We start from the raw sequence: 19,627 nt of genomic DNA, 5'->3' as shown, positions 1-19,627 counted from the left end.
CCAGCTGCCTGCCCTCCATCTTTAGCACTTGTTCAGCCCATCTCCCGACACCTCCTTCCTTTTCTCTCTTTAGACCACAGCCCACGGCCGCTCCTCTGGCCTGATTCCTCCAACCGGGTTACAACTCCCCCTCTCCCCCTCGGGCGCATGCGTCATTCTGTCTCTAGCTCGGCTGTCTCTGCCGGTCGTTTATCTCCTGCAGGCAGAGACCCCAGCTCAGCCTGGAAGGGCCTCCATGAGATCTTCCTGCAGCGATGGCCTGAACGCACACATCCGGTGCGGGCATCGATGTGGATGAATCGGCATGGCATTCGGGGAGCGATCGCGTGGGGAACAGGGAACCGGGAAGGAGCTCCACATTCCTTCCCTGCCGTTTTGCAATGACCACATGCTTGGCTCCGAGCTCCTGGCGTCCCCACCAGTGACATTCTTTCAGCAGATCAGCTGCTGCCACATCAGACCTTTTCTGTCCAGCATTCCCTGAGGCCCCGGGCCGCCACCTTCGCCTGGGGCCACATGGGTGGGGCACCAGCAGGTCACTGTGAATTCCAGCCATTTTGGGAGGTCTGAGCAGGTTTGTGTGAGGTTGTGGCTGAAACCTGGGCGGGTGAGGGCCTGAGTAGGGGGGAGACAGCTTTAAAAAAACATTTCATTATGTCACATACACCTCCATTGAAAAGTAAATTTAATAAATTAAAAACAAACAAACACCTCTCCTTGCCCGAGGGATACACAAGTGTCTTCAAGGGGAAAGTCTCCTGTGAAACCCCTCCCCCAACAGAAGCACGGACATGGGTCATAAGCTCTTTGCCCCCAACCACGTGCGCCCCAAACCAGTAACTGTAGCTCCCCTGGGCCCCTCCCTGGGATCGCCCAGGACTGCTGCTCAGTGGAGGGGGGATGGGGTTTAGGTTCCGGAGTGAAAATCTGCGTCGTTTTGGGAAGGAATGTGTGAGACATGGAGCCTCAACAGACAACAGTGAATGTTCAAGGCAGGATTGTTCTACATGTTTGTTTGTCCAAGTTGATGGTGTGTCTTGAAGATCTTTCACGTCAGTACACAGGGGTCCACGAAGTCCTTTTGAACAGCTGTATGATTTTCTACTCTACGGAGGGCCTGTAACGTATTTATCCCTCAGTGCATCTGCATCTCCCTCCTGTCTTTGGGAAACCTGTCATCACGTGAGCTGAAAAGACCAGGTCACTGCTCTCAGATGGCCTCCTGGGGCCTTGAGTCTGCAGCCTGTGCCCGGCGACGCAGGGCTGGTTCAGGGTGCTTGCTGGGGGCGGTGGAACGGCCACAGAGGCAGCATCCGGAAGCCAGGGTCCCACAGGGCAGTGAGCAACTCCACGGGCCGGGCACTGGTGGTTTCAGTTCCACCCTGACTCTCTGGGTCCTGCTGTTCTCGGCTTCCTAGTTACAAACAGCCAATTACAAATAGCAGTTACTCGCGTCACGAGGTGGAGTCTATTTTCCTAACCTTTGGATCCCTGCTGGCCCTGGGATGTCGGGGGTGAGTTCCAAGCCTGGGCCTTGGGAGGCCTTGAATCTCGCATCATGGAACACTGCCCACCACGTGACCAAACCTGGGTCAGTGTCCACCAGGATGGGAGACCATATGGACAGAGCCCTCCCCCCGCCAATTCCTGCCGTCCCAGATGAAGCCTCAACATGAGTGAGCCCAGCCAACCCTGTGCAGAGCAAAGATAACCCGTCCCAGCCGAGCTCAGCTGGTCACACGCAGATGAATGGTGGGGGGAACGAGCTGCTATGTTTCGCAGTGGTTAGTTACTTGTCGAAAGTTACCTGGGACACTAACCTTCCTTAATTCCAGCTCAGTTCCTGGGCCTGGTTCTCTAGCCTTCCCACCCATTCTGCGAGCTTCCTAATTCCTTCCACAAATCCCTTTTCTGCTTAAGTTCACCAGAGTTGGTTTCTGTTTTTAACAGCTAAGGATGTTGGCTGGTATAGAAATTGATGCTGGAAATGCGTTTCAGGGAATGGACCCTCAGAGGAGTGGGGGGCTGAAAGCAGAGGACATCCCATTTGTACACACACATACCAGAGTGGCTGCAGTTAAAAAGATGGAGGCTGTGAGGTGCCGGTGAGGATGTGGAACGAATGACTCACACATGCTGCCGGGAAGCGTGGGCCCTGGGACAACTAAACGCACTGGCCCAGCAATTCCACTCCTGGGTACACGCCCAAGAGAACTGAGCCCACGTGTCCACCAAAGATGGTACAAGAATGCTCGTAGAAGCTTCACTCAAAACACCAAAACACTGGAGACAGTCCCAAAGCTGTAGAACAGGTTGAATTGTGGTAAATTCAGACAATGGAATTCTGCTCTACTGCATGGAAAAATACGCATGAATCCCAGACAAAATACTGAGCTAAACAAGGCCATCACTGAAAGGCACATGCTGCTCTTCCACTGAAGAGCACTGAACTAAGCTCTATATACTTGTATATACGCATAGATATAGATACGCATAGGTATATGTATATGTTATACACCAGGAAATCTGTTTCCCCCAATTCCACTGGCATCCAGGGATGGGAATCTGGCATTGCACACAGTCATGAAGAAGCTGATTCAGTTATTGCCTGTGGTTCCTTGGAACGAGGTGTTCAAGGATTGCAGGGTCAGAGGTGATCGTTTCTAGTGGGACAAAAGCCAGGATGAAGCCAAGTGAGGCACCTTAGGTGAAAAATTTAAGATGTGTTCAGCCTCGGGGGATAGACAGCTGGGGAAAGCCCTTTGTTTTTTTCTGCTACCTCCTTCCTGCTTCCTGAAAGGCAGACATGATGGCTGGAATCCCAGCAGCCATTATGGACCACAGGGTAACCTTGAGGATGGCAGTCACATACTAAGTGGTGTAGAAAGAGGAGGAGCCTACCTCTCTTCCATGTGAGAGAAAAATAGAGTATCTCTTATAAGCCACTGCTATTTTTGGTTTTCATTATATGAAGCCAAATCTAAAAATATCGAATACAGGTACATCCAACAGAGATCTAGCGTCCTTGCTAGCTTGAGCAGCCGAGAGTGATGCTAATTATCTCCGCAATTGATTGACTGAAAACTGGCCTCCCTGGGGGCCCATGAATTCCTCCGTACATGTAGAGAAAGGAATCCAGGAGCTGGGACCCCTGAAGAGTGTACTGTGTGCAGTCAATCTCTAGCCCCTGATCTGGAAAAACCCAGACAGCTCAGCTCCCTACAAGACCTGGTGAAATGCACTGGGGAAGGAAGCACCAGCCTCTTAGAAAGTGCCCTTGTGGCTTATCTCTGAAGGTCAGAGAGGGCCCCCTACCAGAGACACTGCCGTTGAGAGGGCTTCCCTAGTGCAATGGGAAGGATATGGTTAATTGTCCATGAGATGCTCAAGACCAAAACAGATAAGCAGCTTGCAAAACTCTTACTTGATTTGTATCATTGAAAAAACAACAACAAAACCTGAGAAGTGGTAAGCAGAAGTGATTGTGCCATCATGATAGGGGTGTGGTCCCCTCCCAATTCCTGGGTTGCCCAGAGCCCCCTCAGAGGCAAGCGGTCAAACATCTTAGGGCCTGGACTTAAACAGTCTGTGTGGTGCTGACAACCTTCCTCCTGGCCATTAACCAGGTGACCGAGAGCTCCCGGGAAAGGCTTCATGGGCTCTCGTGAACACTTGGTTGGTAGATTATCCTGAACTAGACCAGGTGAAGATCCCAATAGGCCCTTCTGTTCCAGACATGGCCTGATCGGAGCAGTGTTATAGCCCAACAAGTGGAATGCAGCCGTTGTTGGGAGCAATTCTCTCTCTCTCTCATGTGCGGGCACGCACACACACACACGCGCGCGCACACACACACGCACACACACACATACAACCTGCCTCGGGACCATGTCAGCTCTCTGATTCTGGACCTGCCTCCTGCCATCTCACCATGCCACAGCCATCGCCCTGGGCCGAATTGAAGACAGGTGGCCCTGGCCACTTAGAAAAGGGTACCACCTCTGGACAGTTGAGGTGACACGTACCACGCTTGGTGCTGCTCCAGCCCTTTACTGGTGACCCAAAAAGGCTGGAGGCAGAGCATGAGGCAGCTTGCCCCGAGGTATCAAAGCCCTCCATCCAAGGAATCAACGTTGACCTAGATTTGGACTGGTCCTCCCCACCCATCAGTCTTCCTTAGTGCTACCAACCCTGGACTCACCGAACAGCATGGTGCCTGGATGGCTGCCCCCAGATCATGCAGGTGCTGAGGCCCAGGGACTCACCGTTGTATGAGTAGCCCTCGACACAGAATTGGTTTGTGAATTCTTCCATGACGAAAGATGGAAGAACCTGGGTCTGAGGACAGGTCAACTGCCCATTAGCCAATCCTGGAATCAACCTACTTCCAGATTCCTTGATAAATTCTTTTATCATTTACTGCCAAACCAAACCAAACCAAACCAAACAACCCCAAACAAAAACCCAACCCTGTCCTCCAGTCTGTGGCACACACTGGGCTCACGGCCAGTGTGTGGTTCTCCCTGACCTGGAACCCCAGTATGGGAGCCAGTGGTGGCCGAGCAGGACAGCAAGTCCCCCAGGGGCAGATGTTTTGCTTCTGGTCCCCCTAACTCTGGGCTCTGCTGGTTTAGAGGTTTTATACCTATGAGACGAATGTTTCCACCAAGAGACACCTCCACGCTGCAGTGACCAGAAGCTGAGAGCAGCATCTGGCCTGTGGGACCACTCATGTGCTCGGGCAAATGCATGCAGAAAGAAAGCAGGAGGCCTGCCCTAGGCTGGTGGGCCCTGATCGTCAGGGGGACAGGTCCGCCACTCGAAAGCCCACAAGGAGGATGGAAGGAACTCGGTGATTTCTCGGGTGTCTCCTCAAACTGCCGGATCCAATGGCTCAATGTGGGGCTGTAGATTTCCTTACAGCCAGGATCCACCAGGGCCTTGAGCTCTCTGGAAGGTTCTGGTTATCTGACCAGGGCTGTACCTTCACTGCCGAGGTGCTGTCTGTGGGCAGAGGTCCACGGAGTGGGTAGGAGAGGGGAGATGCTGTGGTCTCTTGACTCATTGCTACAGCCAGGACAGCATTCCCCTGTGTGTGTCTGGTGTACATTGATAATGAACATTTCCTTTCTGTCTTCCTTTACCTGCTGATGTGGCCGACAGTGGTGATGGCAATGGTCAATGGTGTGATTTAAAGTCATAGATTTTTTAAATGTCAGAGGACTGCTACAGAGGTGGCCAAGATGGTGGGCCTGGAGCCTGGGGGGCCTGGGGGCACCCTTTGGGAAAGGGTGAGGCTGTGTAGGGTCAGGCGGAGGCTTTGTGTCCCTGCTTTTGTTTTCGCAGGGCCTCTGGGGAAGAGGAGTGTGTGGCGGGGACGGCTGTGTCTTGGCTGCCCAGCCTGTGAACCTCCCTCCCATTGGGTGAGCCTTGTGCCGCCTCCCTTCTCGAGGCCAAAACAGTCCAGATACTTGTTCTCTCAGACCCTGGCCAAGAGTGGAGGGCACATGGCCTGAGCCTGGCCAGCCAGATGCTTCCAGTGGGGCCCGGTGCCTGGAGTGTGCATCACAAAGAAGCGGGGAGAGTTTAGAATTCCTGTCCTGCTCCGGTAGGGGCAGCGTCCAGCGCCCAGAACCCAGTGATGGCATTCTAACGGGATGTACCCACAGAACCTCAGGCCTGGTTCCCCTGCCTTGGCCTAGATTCTGTGGTCTTCCAGTATCCTTCTAGTATATCCTTCTTCTGCCTGACCACCCCATTGTGGGTGTCTTTTATTTGTGGTCAAGTACTCTGTTGGTGGCCTTTTAAGGTTCTTTGCAAATTTCCATTTTTACAAACAACGCTGAGATGAGAATCTCTGCCCCCATCCCTGTGCACATGTGCAAGGATTGATGGAGAAAAGATTCCAAGCACGTGCTGTTCCTTCTACCTGGACCACAGCCTCCTCCCATTTCCCCCACATCTGCTGCCCTGCACTCTTCATTTCTCCACTGAGATCCACTAAAGTAGCTCCAGCCTGTGCCTCCCCCCTGCCACCCTCTGGTTTCCATCACCCGTTACTGCAGCTTGTATTTACCCCAAGTGTTTTACTTGTGATCGCCTGTCTCACCCACAAGAGTGCAGCTTCACACGGAAAGGACTGGGTCTGCTCATTCACTGGACCCCAGGGCCTAGCACACCCAATATCCGAACACCCAGTGGACTCAACAACTCTTTCTGCATGAACAAGAGAACTTAGGAACCACAGTGCAATTTTTTTTCTTTTTTAATAAATTTATTTATTTATTTTTGGCCGTGTTGGGTCTTTGTTGCTGTGCGCAGGCTTTCTCCAGTTGCGGCAAGTGGGGGCTACTCTTTGTTGCAGTGCGCGGGCTTCTCATCGTGGTGGCTTCTCTTGTTGCGGAGCACAGGCTCTAGGCACGCAGGCTCAGTAGTTGTGGCTCACGTGCTTAGTTGCTCCGTGGCATGTGGGATCCTCCCGGACCAGGGCTTGAACCTGTGTCCCCTGCATTAGCAGGCAGATTCTCAACCACTGCGCCATCAGGGAAGCCCTCACAGTGCAATTTTAATGATCTCAGATAAGGGACAGCAGAGGGCGGAGTGAAAGGCAGGGTAGGAGACCCGACAACTCCTCGTTCACATCTTGTTGCTTCCCGACAAACCAGCTGGGCAGTGGGAAGTGGGAGTTCTCGGTTTGTGGACTGCACTAGTTGAAACCTTCCAGTAATTTCTTTAAGCTCGGAGAGATCAACGGAAGCAGGGGGGCCATCTGGTGGCCGGTGGCTGGAGATGGTTGCAGAGAGGAGGTGAAGGATGGGAGGTGCCCAGCCTCCAGGCGCTCCTGCCACCCTGGCTCCCCCAGCCTCGGGTCTAGTCCACACCCGTGGAGTTGGTCAGGTAGAAGGGACGGATGGCGACTTGGAAGCTGCTGAAGGACCCTGCCGGACAGGGGAAGAAGGAAGCCCTCCTGGAGCTGTTGGTGCCCAGGGCGCTGGGGATCAGGGCCTTCCAGCCCTCGAAGTTGGTGACGTCCGCCACGAAGTTCCTCCCACAGAGCATCAGGGCCTTGTTTTCATAACCGATAGTGGGATTGGAGTAGCTAGACTTGGAGAGGGCCAGGACGGGGGGGTCGTCAGAGGAGCACGAGAACCCGTAGTTCCAGCAGCTCTGGATGGTGGGGAGGTAGACTAAAGACCAGGAGACTGAGCTGCCCTGGAAGAGGAAGCTGGGGTGCTGGGGCGTCTGGAAGGACCTGGAGGGGTTGTAAGTGGAACCCCTCACGGAGGCGCTCCAGGTGGGCGAGGTGTAAAGCCGGGGCTGGTAGGTGTCCTCAGTGAGGTTCAGGCGCATGTACTGAGCCAGCAGCTCGAAGGGCACGGTGTGGAACTCCAGGGCCTGCAGCATCTTCTTCTGGAAGAGCGCCTCGTGACTCTGGTACAGGGACAGGTTAAACTGCAGCGTGAAGAGGTCCCTGGGCGGTATCATGGGGAACCGCACCCTCTCCACCAAGCTCTCCACCTCCCCGTGGGAGATGCGCCTCTCCTGGCTCCATTCATCCAAGGCCAGCAGCACGGCCAGCTCGCTGGGAGTGACCAGCTCAGTCCTGGAGAGCAGGTCTCGGAGCAAGGCCGTGGGGACACTCGGCCAGGCCTCGGCCTGCGTCAGGGCCCCGAAGTTCCAGGCCATGTACTGCATGCAGATCTCCTCCAGCACAGGGTCCCGGGTGGCCAGGGCATAGGCATAGAGGTCCAGGGGCGTCCGGAAAGAGGGGTCCTGGGGGAGGAGGATGGCAAAGAGGTGCCCGCAGTAGCTCTGCAGCTGCTTGGCCCCGAAGGCAGAGGCGAGCTTGTGCAAGCACTTCACTGACGCCAGAGAGACGTCGATCCTCCGGGAGTAGAGGTACCTGCGGGGAGACAAGGGCTGATGCCTGGTGATACTCCTTCCCCGCAGGACAACAGGTGTGACCTGGTGCACGTGTGCTATTGACCGCTGACACCCGCGGTGCTAGCTATTTCAAGGGGCATTCAGAGCCCCCTGATTTATCTCCTGGGTCAACCCACATTCCAAGCTCCCGTTTGCTTAGAGCCAGGTGTGGGCGGATCCCAGGCTCCTTGAGGATGTTGCTTCATCCTCATCTGTGAGGGAGGTGGTCGCACCACCTCCTCCACCATCACCATCGTCCTCACGGGCCGGACCCTGGGCGCCAGGGCCTGCCGGCCCTCCTGGGCATCAGCATTGCCCTGCCCCTCCCTTCCCACCGTCACGCACCTGGCCAGAACGCTTCGGGCCCCCACTGGGTGCCCGTGGGCGCCCCTCTGACACCAGCACCTGTCTGGTGTTCCCGTGACATGGGCATCGCCGCTGGCCACCTCCTATCTGCCTTCCCCACCAGCCGTGAGCCCCGCGGGCAGCACCCAGTCTGTGCCATCTGCCATGTAACTCGGTGAGCCACCAGGAAGCCCTTTGCTGTGTGAAGATGTGTGCAGAGGGAGCCTGCTGGGAAGGGAAACGATAGGCTGTGGCTGCTGTCTCCTGGGACATGGGGAGTGGGGTCCTGCTTTGGGAAGAGCCAAACTCTCCCCATGGTTTCTCTCGAACGCTGAGCCTTCCAGGGAGCAGCGGACCTGTTGGCTACCCTGTCACCTGTACATGGAGCTGGGGGCACCCAGAGCAGAGCTGGGGCCCCGCAGTGTCCAGTGCTGGTGGCAGAGGTGGGCCCGCCCTCCTCCCACCCTCTCTGCCCTCGTGCACTCAACACATCACTTTGATCCTGCTGATGACCGTGAACTCTGGGGTAAAAAAGGGCATCTGCACCCTCTGGCCCGTCTCCCATAGCTGGGTATCTGCCTGGTGGTGGCCTGAGCCCAGGAACCTCCGCCCTGGGCAGCACCCGGACAGCGGACGGGGCACTGCCTCTCTCATAGGCAAGGGGTGCCACCGAGGGCCCCGCAGATGGCCATTGACAAAGGGAGCGAGGAAACCGCAGAATGTTTCTGTCACCACCTCTTAATCCCGCTTTGGGGCCAGAGAGGGATGGTTCCCAGCCACTGGGAGCTGTGCAGCTCCCACCCGGTGACGCCCCAGCCCGGCTGGCTCTCCCCGGTCTGGGCACACTGGCCACCCTCAGCTTCAGGCGGGCACCCGAGTGGCTGGGGACAGCGGGTCGCAATCAGCCCTTTGGCCTTGCCCCACCATCAGGGAAGAAAACATCCTGAAAGGTAGAAAAAAGACCAAAGGCCCTGGGGTGTTAGTGACCCCCAGAGACCCCAGAAACTGGTGAGAAGCTGGATTACTGACAGAAGGCTCTGAACAGCAGGTGCCGCGTGGGGACCACTGGGCAGAGGGAAGGGGAGCGTGCGGGGCAGCCGCAGTGAGCAGGGGTCTTCTGAAGCCTTCGGGGGCCTGGACGGGGCTCACTGCAGCCTCTCTGCCTTAGGGGAGGGAGAGACACAGGGGCAGGGAGAAAGGAAGAGAGAGAGAGGAAGGGAGAGACAGAGACAGAGAGAGACACAGGGAGACAGAGAGACAGAAAGAGACAGGGAGAGACAGGGAGAGAGAGCCGGAGCACATGGCCAGACAGTCCAGAAAATCACTGAACTCTGATCAAGGGTGGTGACTGCAGCTGGGGCCGGGAAGCTGGGGACAGGCGCAAACGCATTACAGATATCAGTCCCGCTAGGCGGGGCACAGGATGGCTGCCAAGTTCTTATATTGTCCTTGGCTGAAAAGAAACCACTTAAGGGCTTCCCTGGTGGCTCAGTGGTTGAGAGTCCATCTGCCGATGCAGGGGACACGGGTTCGTGCCCCGGTCCGGGAAGATCCCACACGCTGCGGAGCGGCTGGGCCCGTGAGCCATGGCCGCTGAGCCTGCGCGTCCGGAGCCTGTGCTCCGCCACGGGAGAGGCCACAACAGTGAGAGGCCCGCGTACCCCCAACCCCCCCCCCCCAAAAAAAAAAGAAACCACTTTAATCTGTTTTAACCGCCATTTGTTGTTTTCTCTTAAACGTCACTTTCAGCTACCTACAGCTTTGGGTCACGAGAGAGAACAGCTTTCATAGACGTGGTTCTTTTTTCAAATCGATGCTCTCAGAACACCAGCCCCTGGGAGGCCCCTCGGGTGGGGACAGAGTGGCCCCCAGCACGGCGGTCTGGGGGGAAGGGGCCGCCCCTCGGGGCCCACTCTCCTCATCTGGGAGATGGGCTCCTGAGCGTGGCCGGCCCACTGGTTAGACCCGAGGCCTGGGCGGCCCCACCTGAGGGCTTCCCCCCACTTTTCTCCGGCAACAGATTTGGATTCAGGTTTTTAAAAAAATTTTTCGAGTGAGCAGATCAGTCAGGTGAGAAGAGGGAGACCCTTTAATAGTTGTTTTTTGGATACTTACGACACCTGAGAGACAGGGGTGTGCATGTGTGTGTGTGTGTGCGTGTGCGTGTGTGTGTGTGTGTGCCGCCCCATCTCTCACAGTCCCTGCAGAAAGAATGCATAAGAATGTGCGTGTGAATGTGAGGATGCATGGCTATGAAGGCAAATGTATGAATGTGTGTGTGTGCACACAAGTGTGAACAAGTGTGTTCACCCAAGCATGGCTGTCGTCGGTGCCGTATCCCTTGTCCCTTCGGTTTGCCTGGAGGGGATGCTGCCCAGTCCCCAGCCCCCCGCCCCGAGGACACTCACTTGATAAAGTCTCTGACAACAGGCACACACTCGGTGTCCACCTCCATGGTGATTCTGCTGCTTGGCTCCTTCCACAGGCCGTGTGCCTCGGGGTTGGTGGACAGGATCAGCTTGTGGGCACACATGCCCAGCTCGTCCTCCTCCTTCATCTTCACCCTGATGAACAGGTCACAGCCCTTTTGGCTCTCAAAGATCTGCTCTAGAGCTGCGGGGAGCTCGCTGGACAGGTCCAAGGTGTGTATGTCTCTGGTTTCTAAGAGGTAGAAGGGAACGTGCCGTGTTAGGAGGGGCCCTGGCCCTTGCTTCCTTTGTGACCTGAAAACACTTTTGCTCCCTGGAGTCAGTTTCTTCCTTTAAATCGTGGCCCTGGTCCTGCCTTATCTACTCAGAAAGGCTCCTGGGGAGGAAAGGAAAGAACAGCCCTGGAAGACAGGGTGCTGTTGCCCTCCGTGGCCCAGAGCCCCCGCTCTGTCAAACACCCCTACTTAGCTCATCTGCCTCCCCCAGATTCAGACAGCACATCCAGGTGGGTGTTTTGGAGGCGTTGACTTCCAGAGCCTGGCGCCCCATCCCAATCAATCACTCACCCAGATATGACCTTCTAAAACCCAAACCTCCTGCCTGGTTTGGTCTGAAGAGGGAGGGTCTCATGGCAACCCTATTTAGAGTTTTGAGGTTCTCAGCAGCCTCCTTCAGGGGACCGAGGCCTAGAGAAGCTACTTGAAGCCCCCAGGGTGGTTTGGGAGTGATGCACCACCTCTCCTGGCCCCTCCCAAAGCTTAGCAGGGAATTAAATTCCATCTGTTTTTTCTTTGCCACAAACAGGTTTGAATCAATTCTGACAGTTAAACTAGGTGGGTTCAGTCCCCCCCATTCCTCCCTGCACCCCAGACTCTCCTTTACTCTCACTCCGGGGCTCTCCACCAGGCCAGGGCTGCTTCCTGACTTGCACCCCAGCCCCACAACCCAGGTGTGTCTCCTGCACGTGCCCCCACGCTCCCTGTGTGAGCCCAGGGAGAAGGACAAGTGGTCACGAGAGACGAGATAAAACTGGGACCTGAGACTCAAAACTGCAGGGCAGCCTCGGTCCATTTAGAAAGTGTGATGGCGTTGAGGAGAGGGCAGGGCTGGGGCTGTTTGCAATCAGGCTTTTCTGCCCCCAAGAAATGTCTAAAGCACGTTCAGCACGCTGTCTAAGCCCGGGTTCGGGGGGTGTGCTGTAATATGTTTTGGAATGAGAACTAGCAGAAGCAAAATGCTGGCGTTTCGAGAGATAAGCCTGCAGTGTGTAGACACGGGGTGCACAGGCACCTCGTTTTAATGTGCTTCACAGATGCCGCGTTTCTCTGAAACTGAAAGTTGTGGCAACTGTGCCTTGAGCTACACCATTTTTTTTTCCCAACGGCATTTGCTCACTTTGCGTCTCTGTGTCACATTTTGGTAATTCTCAGTCCCCTTTGATGTTACTATTGGAAAAAGATTATGACTTGCTGAAGGCTCAGATGGTGGTTAGCATTTTTTTTTTTTTTTTTTTTTTTGCTGTATGTGGGCCTCTCATTGTTGTGGTCTCTCCCGTTGCGAAGCACAGGCTCCGGACGCGCAGGCTCAGCAGCCATGGCTCACGGGCCCAGCCGCTCCGCGGCATGTGGGATCTTCCCGGACTGGGGCACGAACCCGTGTCCCCTGCATCGGCAGGCGGACTCTCAACCACTGCGCCACCAGGGAAGCCCAGGTTAGCATTTTTTTAGCAATAAAGTATTGTTTAATTAAGGTATGTACATTATTCTTTTAAAAATTAAGGTGTGTAGAGTGTTTTTTTTTTCATCAATAGCTTTTCTGGTTCACTGATTTTACGCCATCGATCCATTATATTTAGAACTGGCTAGTCTTTAAACTTGTTCTCTACAAAAAAAAAAGAGAGAAAATACGCATATTTATTTTATCTGAAACTCTTCAGCTTCAATCCTCTCTTAATGCGACAAGGTCTTGCCCGTGTACAGCTGAGCACGGGTGTCAGCCTCCCTGCACCTCCCCCCATCACAGGGAGGGGGCGCTGCTGGGTCAGGAGCCTGCACCCAGTGACAGCTGCTTTCTCTCTTGCAGGAGTGACCTAGAACTCTGGACTAGGATCAGAAAATCTTTATTCCAGTTCTAGCTCTGCTTCCAACTAAGTGTGCTTGCTTATTTATTTAATTGAAGTATAGTTGGTTTACAATATATTAATTTCAGGTGTACAACATAGTGATTCAATATTTTAGTATGTACATTGTTTCTTTAGACATAATACTATTGCACACTCAGTAGACTACGGTATAGTGTAAACATAACTTTTACAGGCACTGGGAAACTCAAAAATTCCTGTGACTCGCTTTACTGTGATACTCGCTTTCAGTGGTTTGGAACCGAACCTGAGATATCTCCGAGGTGTGCCTGTATTTGGAATGTGGCTCATTGCCCGAGAATCGGGTTAAATGGAGCATTTCTGAGCGGTTCCGGTCGGGGGGGCGGTAAGGAAGTGGGGATCTGTTGCTGTGAGGTGGTGGGAACTGGGCCTTTCCTGCCCCTCCTGGAAAGCAGGCACCACCTGCGAACCTTTGCACGGGGAGGTGTGTGATCCGCGTGGAGGGGTGGGGAGCCGGCGTGACCACCGTCCCTGGGATCCAGGGCTCAGGCCTCCGTGGCAGCTCTTGGGCAGGGGGACAGGGAGGGCCCTGGGGCTCAGGATGGGGCACGCCCCCCCCGCCCCCACTCACCGTTGGTGCAGATCACACCGGCGTCCTCGTCATGTCTACAGTTGCTCTTCATCCAGCCCAGGGATGTGCAGTTGGCCAGCGAGGGCTCTGTCCCTGTGCACTCCACCTCGTCCAGCATGATAGGGCCCCTTCCTGGTGGCACAGCAAGAATGACAGAGCCTGGAGGGGGAGCTGGGGCTCTCGGGGCCCTTGTAACGTCATACCATGAACTAGCCTTGTTCTCACAAGGTCAGTCTTCCTCGTAGATATCAAATTATTATACCTTAATTTATGCATCTACCCCTGTCTCTGAATATTTGGACGATTTCCCTTTTTTTGTATCATAGGCACTGCACACAGACTTTTCTTTTGGGGGGAAACTGTTTCAAGAAGGTAAATTCCCCTGAGTGGAGCCACTGGGCTGGAGGACATGGCCACCAGCCAAGCCTGAGTGTGCGCCGGGCCGCCTGCGCTCAGCCAGCACGGGGGCTTCGGCGTCTTTGAAACCTCTGCCAGCACTGAGCTGGCGGGAATGCCATTTGCCCGCCTTAGGTACGATCCCTTCCTAGGCCTGGTTACTTAGCAGCATGTCCAGCTTTGGAGGACCTGGGGACCCGCAGGTTACCTGGCCCGAAGGTGGCTCTGCCCAGAGCTTCGGTGGCATTCTTGAAGCCCAGGGCTCGGCAGACAACGCTGGCATCTGTCAGGTCCCACAGGTTGTCACACACCGTCCCCCACTGGCCTCTGTAGTAGATCTCCACGCGGCCCTCGTTGGCGGTGTCCCCGTTGGCCAGCCGCATGTCACCGTCTTTCACACCTGCAAGCTCCCGAGGGAGAGCAGGGGTCAGTAAGGTTGAAGGCCGGGTGCTGGGCCTCCATCCCAGGGCAGCAGCATGGCCGCCCCACCCTCCTTGGGGGTCATGTGCTTTCATGGGGGCAGTAAAGTTCTCCCCAGTAGGGGGTGACCCCTGGATCGTTAGCTTTGAAGACCCCATCCATCCTCGAGGGGATCACGCCCCGGGGAGGAGTGGAGAGTACACATAGACCACCCCACACACACACAGTGAGGGGAGACTCCACCTTTCTTGTCTCTGAGGTCTGAACCCTTCATTGGTAGAGGAGGGGCAGAGGGGGTACCCGGTGCCACCTGAGAGTAGGGTGGCAGGACCCCAAGGAAAGAATGGGGGATGGGGCAGAGGCCCACACTGACTCCACTGAGGGCGTCTGGGGCTTGGGGTGGGGCTTGGGGTGCAGCCCGGGCACCACAGCGAGGACTGCTGGAAGGGCCGTGCGGGAACTCCAGGGGCAAGCAGGCCCAGGGCGCCCCAGGACTCAGGCAGAGCATGCCAGGCAAGGAGAGGAAGCAGGGTCCTGGCCCTACACCTGTTCTTCTGGGACTCAGCCTGCTGACCTCCCCTGCCCAGCCCCACCTCAGCCCACGCTGCAGCCGACAGGGGCAGGCAGGAACTGGGCGCCGTGTCAAAGGGCACTTCTCAGATGCGGGGCAACAGGCCTCTGTGGGGTCATCAGGATGAGGAAGGGCCTCGAAGTGTGAAGGGTGAGGACAGCCGTCCAGGACTCTGGAAGTCTGACTGTGTCCAAAGGGCACTGGCCTCGTGTCCCCAGGGTTTGGCCAATCTGTGGGCCCCTCCTGCCGGCTCCCTCTGGTTCCCATCGGATGAAATGGTGACTCCCTTGGCATCCCCCCACCGAAACATACAAGCCATGACTTGGGACGCCCAGGGCTTCAAGCAGGAGAGAAGACCCGGGCTGACTCCCGTCACCCAGGCACCGGGCAGAACATTGCCTTGATTTTCTGCAAAGAGGGGGCTGACCCCACAGGGCAAGGGAGCAGCAGCTTCACAGACGCTGCTTTCCAAATCTCCGGGGCCCCACTCACCTTGAATCCCCGCGACCAGCAGCCACATCCACAGGAGCCACAGGGGGGCCATGGTCTTGCCTGGGAGCCCCTTGTCCTGCAGCGAAAGGAGGCAGCCGAGTGAGACGGTGGAGCTGGACAGCCCTCGGCACCAGGGCCGGTGTGTCCACCCAGCCTTCGGACCCTGCTCACGGAGGGCGGCCGGCGGGTGCAGGGTCTGCACCCTCAGAGCCGGGAGCCTGGGGAGCGCCCGGTGCTCCGGGTGCCTCGGCGGGGGCCCCTTACCTCATCTGAAGGTGGTCCTCCGAGGACGAGGAAGACCTGCCCAGAGGAAGGGGGGTCTCTGGGCAGCGAGGACAGTGGGAACAGGAGCCCATCTCAGAAAGCTAGGCCCTGGGCGTGGCTGCGGGGGGATGGGTGGGGAGGGTGGGGAGGGAGAAGACAGGGGGTGTGGGGCCCAGATTGGGAGGGCCTGGGGAGCCTTGCTCAGGATGGGGCTTTATCTTCAGTCAATGGAGCCCTGAGGGGGTGCCCTGAGGTCTGCGGCAGACGAAGAACATTCTGTGGGTTCTGGACCAAGTGAGCCCAGGAAGGGAGGGGGCGGCAAGAGCAGGGCCGGGGGACGCATCAGGAGGAGGCCCCAGGAATCCGGGCAGGAGTGACAGAGGGACAGCCAGCAGTGAGAGAGCTTGGGCTGGGCGCGTCGGGAGGGGAGGACAGGGGTCAGGGCTGAGGCCCAGGCCTCTGACTGTGCAGCCGGGTGTGGGTGGGGAGAGGCTGGGGGGAGGGGCACCGGATGTGAGGACCTCTGAGGTCAGTGTCCCCAAGGAGCAGAGGCTCGAAGAGGCGGGGGACCACCAAGGCCACACAGCCAGCCCTGGGCAGGCAGGCAGGGGGGACCCAGGTCTCCCCACTTTTGCCTGGACTTCGTGGTTCCGTGTAATTGTCACTGCTCACTTTTCCCCTCACCCCTATCCTGCCCCTCACTTGCCTCCCTCCCCTCCTGTCCGCACAAGGGGGTGGTCACTGCAACACCCACACTCACCCCTGGGGCTCAGCGAGCAGGGATGTGGCCTCTCTTGCGGCTGCCCCTCAAGTCAGGGCCTGGTGACCTTGGGGCGGCGCCCCAGGCCTGCGTTAACCAGACCCCCGGGGAATCCCAGGCACGAAGCCCTGTTAACCATATTGAACGGCATCCCTGGGCCAGCACCGCTCACACCACCGGTTCGTGGGATCCTGACCACGAGCCTGAGCAATGCTCCATTGACCCCACCTTACAAGTGAAGGGCTGAAGCCCAGAGGGGTAGCCGGCTGGGCTCACACAGCTGGGGAGCCGTGGGTGGTGTGTGTGTGTGTGTGGGGGTGCCCTCTCTTCATTACACTGGCCTCAGCAGATGGCCAAGGGGCTAGCATGACCAACCGCCCAGTGCATTGGGGCCTGTCCCGGCTTTAGCATGGGAACTCCTGTGTCCTGGGACATGCCCTCGGTCCCAGGCACACGGGGATGGCTGGTCACCCTCTGCACTCCCCAGACAGTGGCAGCCACCAGCTTTGCTCATCCTGAAACAGGAACTCAAGGCCCCAGACAAATGGCCATTTAGGCACTTGGCACGTTGTATGAAAATGTCACAGTACTTCAGGTGGCCGTGACCACCCGTTTTGGCCTGACTCATTTGGAAAGTGGGACAGAGCTTATGCAGACTGGAAAAAGGTGCTCTTCCTTTGGGCAGGTTTAGCCTGGGCTGAAAAGCACTGAGCAGAGAGAGCACCTTGGCTGAATTCCGAGCCTGCTTGCCCCTCGGGCTGGTGTCCTTGTGTGCCAGTGAGCAACCTGCCCAACTGTACACAGAGACCCTTTGGACACGGGAGCAGCAGTGATGGTCCCTGGATTCAGGAGAAGCACCAGATCCCCATCTGGGTACAAGCAGGGAGACTTGGCCCCCATGAGATTACATGGTATAGAGAGAGGGACACCCACCTGAGAGCAAGAGGCACAAGCTTACCTGCCTGAGACAACTGCTGATGGCTGTCCTAAAGCCTCCCACCTGCAGGATCCCTCTGCAGACCAATCTTCAACCCAGAAAACCCTTCCAGTACAGAACGTGGTCAGGCTGGTCTCAGGAAATGCTTCAGAAAGCTCAGTCTAGTTTCGATTTCTAGAAACCACCTGACACTGTTTTCTTCTGGGGTTGGCTGCCGCCAAGGCTTTCTGCACCACCCCGATCCCCCTCGGTGCTGACTGGGGCGGTGGGGGTGGCAGCGGCCCATGGCGGCAGTGTCTGGCTGATTTTGTAAACAGAGCAAGGCGGCTGACAGTCACATTTGAATTTCAATACTCTTCCGAGCTGGACCAGTGCCAGGCCCCGGCGCTGGGGGAGGGGAAGGAGGAGCAGCAGTGGACAGTGGTCAGATAGAGCAGAGGGTGGGCATGGACAGGCAGGGTGTGCATCCGGGGACTGTGGGCTCTTTCACCGCACACCCTGAACCATTTCCTGGGTCTCACACACTGCCAGCAGAGGCGACAGCGCCCAGGGGGCTGCTCACTCTGCTCTAAGCACTTGACAAGCCTGACCTGAATGTGGCACCCTGCTGGGGCGGGGGCGGAACCTCTGGAGTGGACATAAATTGTCCTGCCCGCCTCATGCCCACTCCCTTGCCTTTCCTCTGACAGAGAGCCAGCACCTCGATTTTCCCCTGGGGAGGCACCCCCATCTCACCCTCAGGTTGTGTGACTCCTCTGGGGCTGACCTGGGCCTGGCGGGTGGGAGACAGATGGTGTCAGGGAGGCGCCGTGATCCCAGCCGGCCCAGGGAGTCAGCTTCAGGCTCCTGGAACGGGACCCTGCAGGGAGCAGGCGGCCTGGAGATGCTGATGTCCGTGGTGCCCCAGTCTGTACCTTGAGGGAAGCCCAGCTGAGGATGCAGGTGAGGGAAGAGCTGAGAGATGGAGGAACCTCGGTCCTGATGCTACGGCTTGAGCACCTGCGTCCAGCTGGCCTGAAGTCAAGGCCAAGCCCTGGCTTCAAGGTTAAATGAGGCAATCGATCTCTTCTATTTCTGTCACTTGCATCCCAGGTTCTGGACAAGAGTTGTCCCCTTGGAATGTCCCCAGGTCTCTCTAACCCAGTGGCTGTCGACCTGGTCGGCACATGAGAATCACCCAGGAGTTTCACAAACTCCCAAGGCCCAGACCCATTAAATCACAATCTCTGGGGTGGGGACAGGCATTGGCATTAAAGCCTTGCAGGTGGTTCCCATGTGCAGCTGGTGTTGAGAACTACTGGGGGAGACAGAGTTTCCCTGGCAGACCTGCGTCCAAGAGAGTGAGCCCCCAGGTCAACCATTCAATGACTATTTGCCCTAGACGTGAGGTCTGAGGGGGCTACCGGCTCATCTAATCCCCTCCAAAGGAACCGTAAAGATCAGTGGGGAGAGCAGTAGAAACGTAAGTGGCAGAAGAGACAGGGGAGTTTTAACATGCCATCCAGCTGAAGGAGCCTCAGTGCTGGCTGACACAGAAACCCCAGCACTGTCACTTCTAGCGTCCGTCGGTACTTGCAGCAATAAGTGGCCAGTCTAGGTCAGGAGTGCATAGGAAGTCCTTTGGGAGGTACTGGTGGCAAAGTCGAAAAACCCAAGTTGCCGAATCTTTATTCCCTGAGTCCTTTCCTGCTGGAAAGTCCTTTGTGTGCAGGTGGTAAAATGTCAGACTGAGGCCCAGACATGGAATCAAAGCACGGGTGTCTGTTCCCCTCCGGCTCTCAGGGTCTCTCCAGCCTTAGGACCACAAAGGGAACGAGAACGGAAACTGAGACCATCTGCTCCAGAGAGGAGTGGCTCAGCTCTGATAAGGAGACCAGCTGAAAGCCCCGACACTGTGGACAATCGGGCCAGTGGTGAGTGTTGTAAGCAGGAAGCAGGAAGCCACAGCCGAGACGTGGTGGCGAGAGTGCTGGGGGCTGTCAGAGACCAGAACCCTTACGACGCCTGTAAGACACTCTTTGTGCCTCCTCTCCCGCCCCCCACCAAACACGGAACGCTGCCTGTAACGCTAACCTCGAGGAAGCCGGCACTGCTGTCAGCTTTTGACAGGACCCATTCAATACTCCCAACCTCCACGGGAAGTAGCTGCTCTTATTAACTCTTTAATAGATGAGAAAACGGAAGTGCAGAGAGGGGAAACCCAACCACTTACACAGCTGGGAGCGGGAGAGCTGGGATTCCAACCCACACTTTTCTTTCTTTTTTAAAAAACTGGCTTGAGGGACTTCCCTGTGGGTGCAGTGGTTGGGAGTCCCCCTGCCAACACAGGCAACACGGGTTCATTCGGTTCCTGGTCCG

The 19,627-nt window shown here is 56.6% G+C and overlaps 1 protein-coding gene across 2 annotated transcripts in view; it reads right to left on the bottom strand.

Annotated features, from left to right (window-relative positions):
* Positions 1-6,281: 6,281 nt before the first annotated feature.
* The window catches only part of LOC132478232 (soluble calcium-activated nucleotidase 1), a 30,864-nt gene continuing 17,518 nt past the window's right edge, over positions 6,282-19,627 (bottom strand). Inside the window, exons 1-6 of one of the 2 annotated variants that reach the window (XM_060081245.1) lie at positions 17,291-17,433; positions 15,309-15,384; positions 14,034-14,225; positions 13,430-13,561; positions 10,677-10,929; positions 6,282-7,903 (exon numbers count right to left, since the gene is read on the bottom strand). In XM_060081245.1, coding sequence (XP_059937228.1) covers positions 6,871-7,903; positions 10,677-10,929; positions 13,430-13,561; positions 14,034-14,225; positions 15,309-15,360 — 1,662 coding nt within the window. In that variant the 5' untranslated portion in view covers positions 15,361-15,384; positions 17,291-17,433 and the 3' untranslated portion in view covers positions 6,282-6,870. Of the gene's footprint in view, positions 7,904-10,676; positions 10,930-13,429; positions 13,562-14,033; positions 14,226-15,308; positions 15,385-17,290; positions 17,434-19,627 lie in introns of those variants that run through there. The other variant, XM_060081248.1, reaches the window with a different exon arrangement.

The sequence above is a fragment of the Mesoplodon densirostris genome, chromosome 18 (genome assembly GCF_025265405.1).
Source record: "Mesoplodon densirostris isolate mMesDen1 chromosome 18, mMesDen1 primary haplotype, whole genome shotgun sequence".
NCBI classification, from domain to species: Eukaryota; Metazoa; Chordata; class Mammalia; order Artiodactyla; family Ziphiidae; genus Mesoplodon; species Mesoplodon densirostris.
The sequence above is the reverse complement of the archived record's forward strand: the minus strand, read 5'-3'. Positions and strand labels throughout refer to the sequence as shown.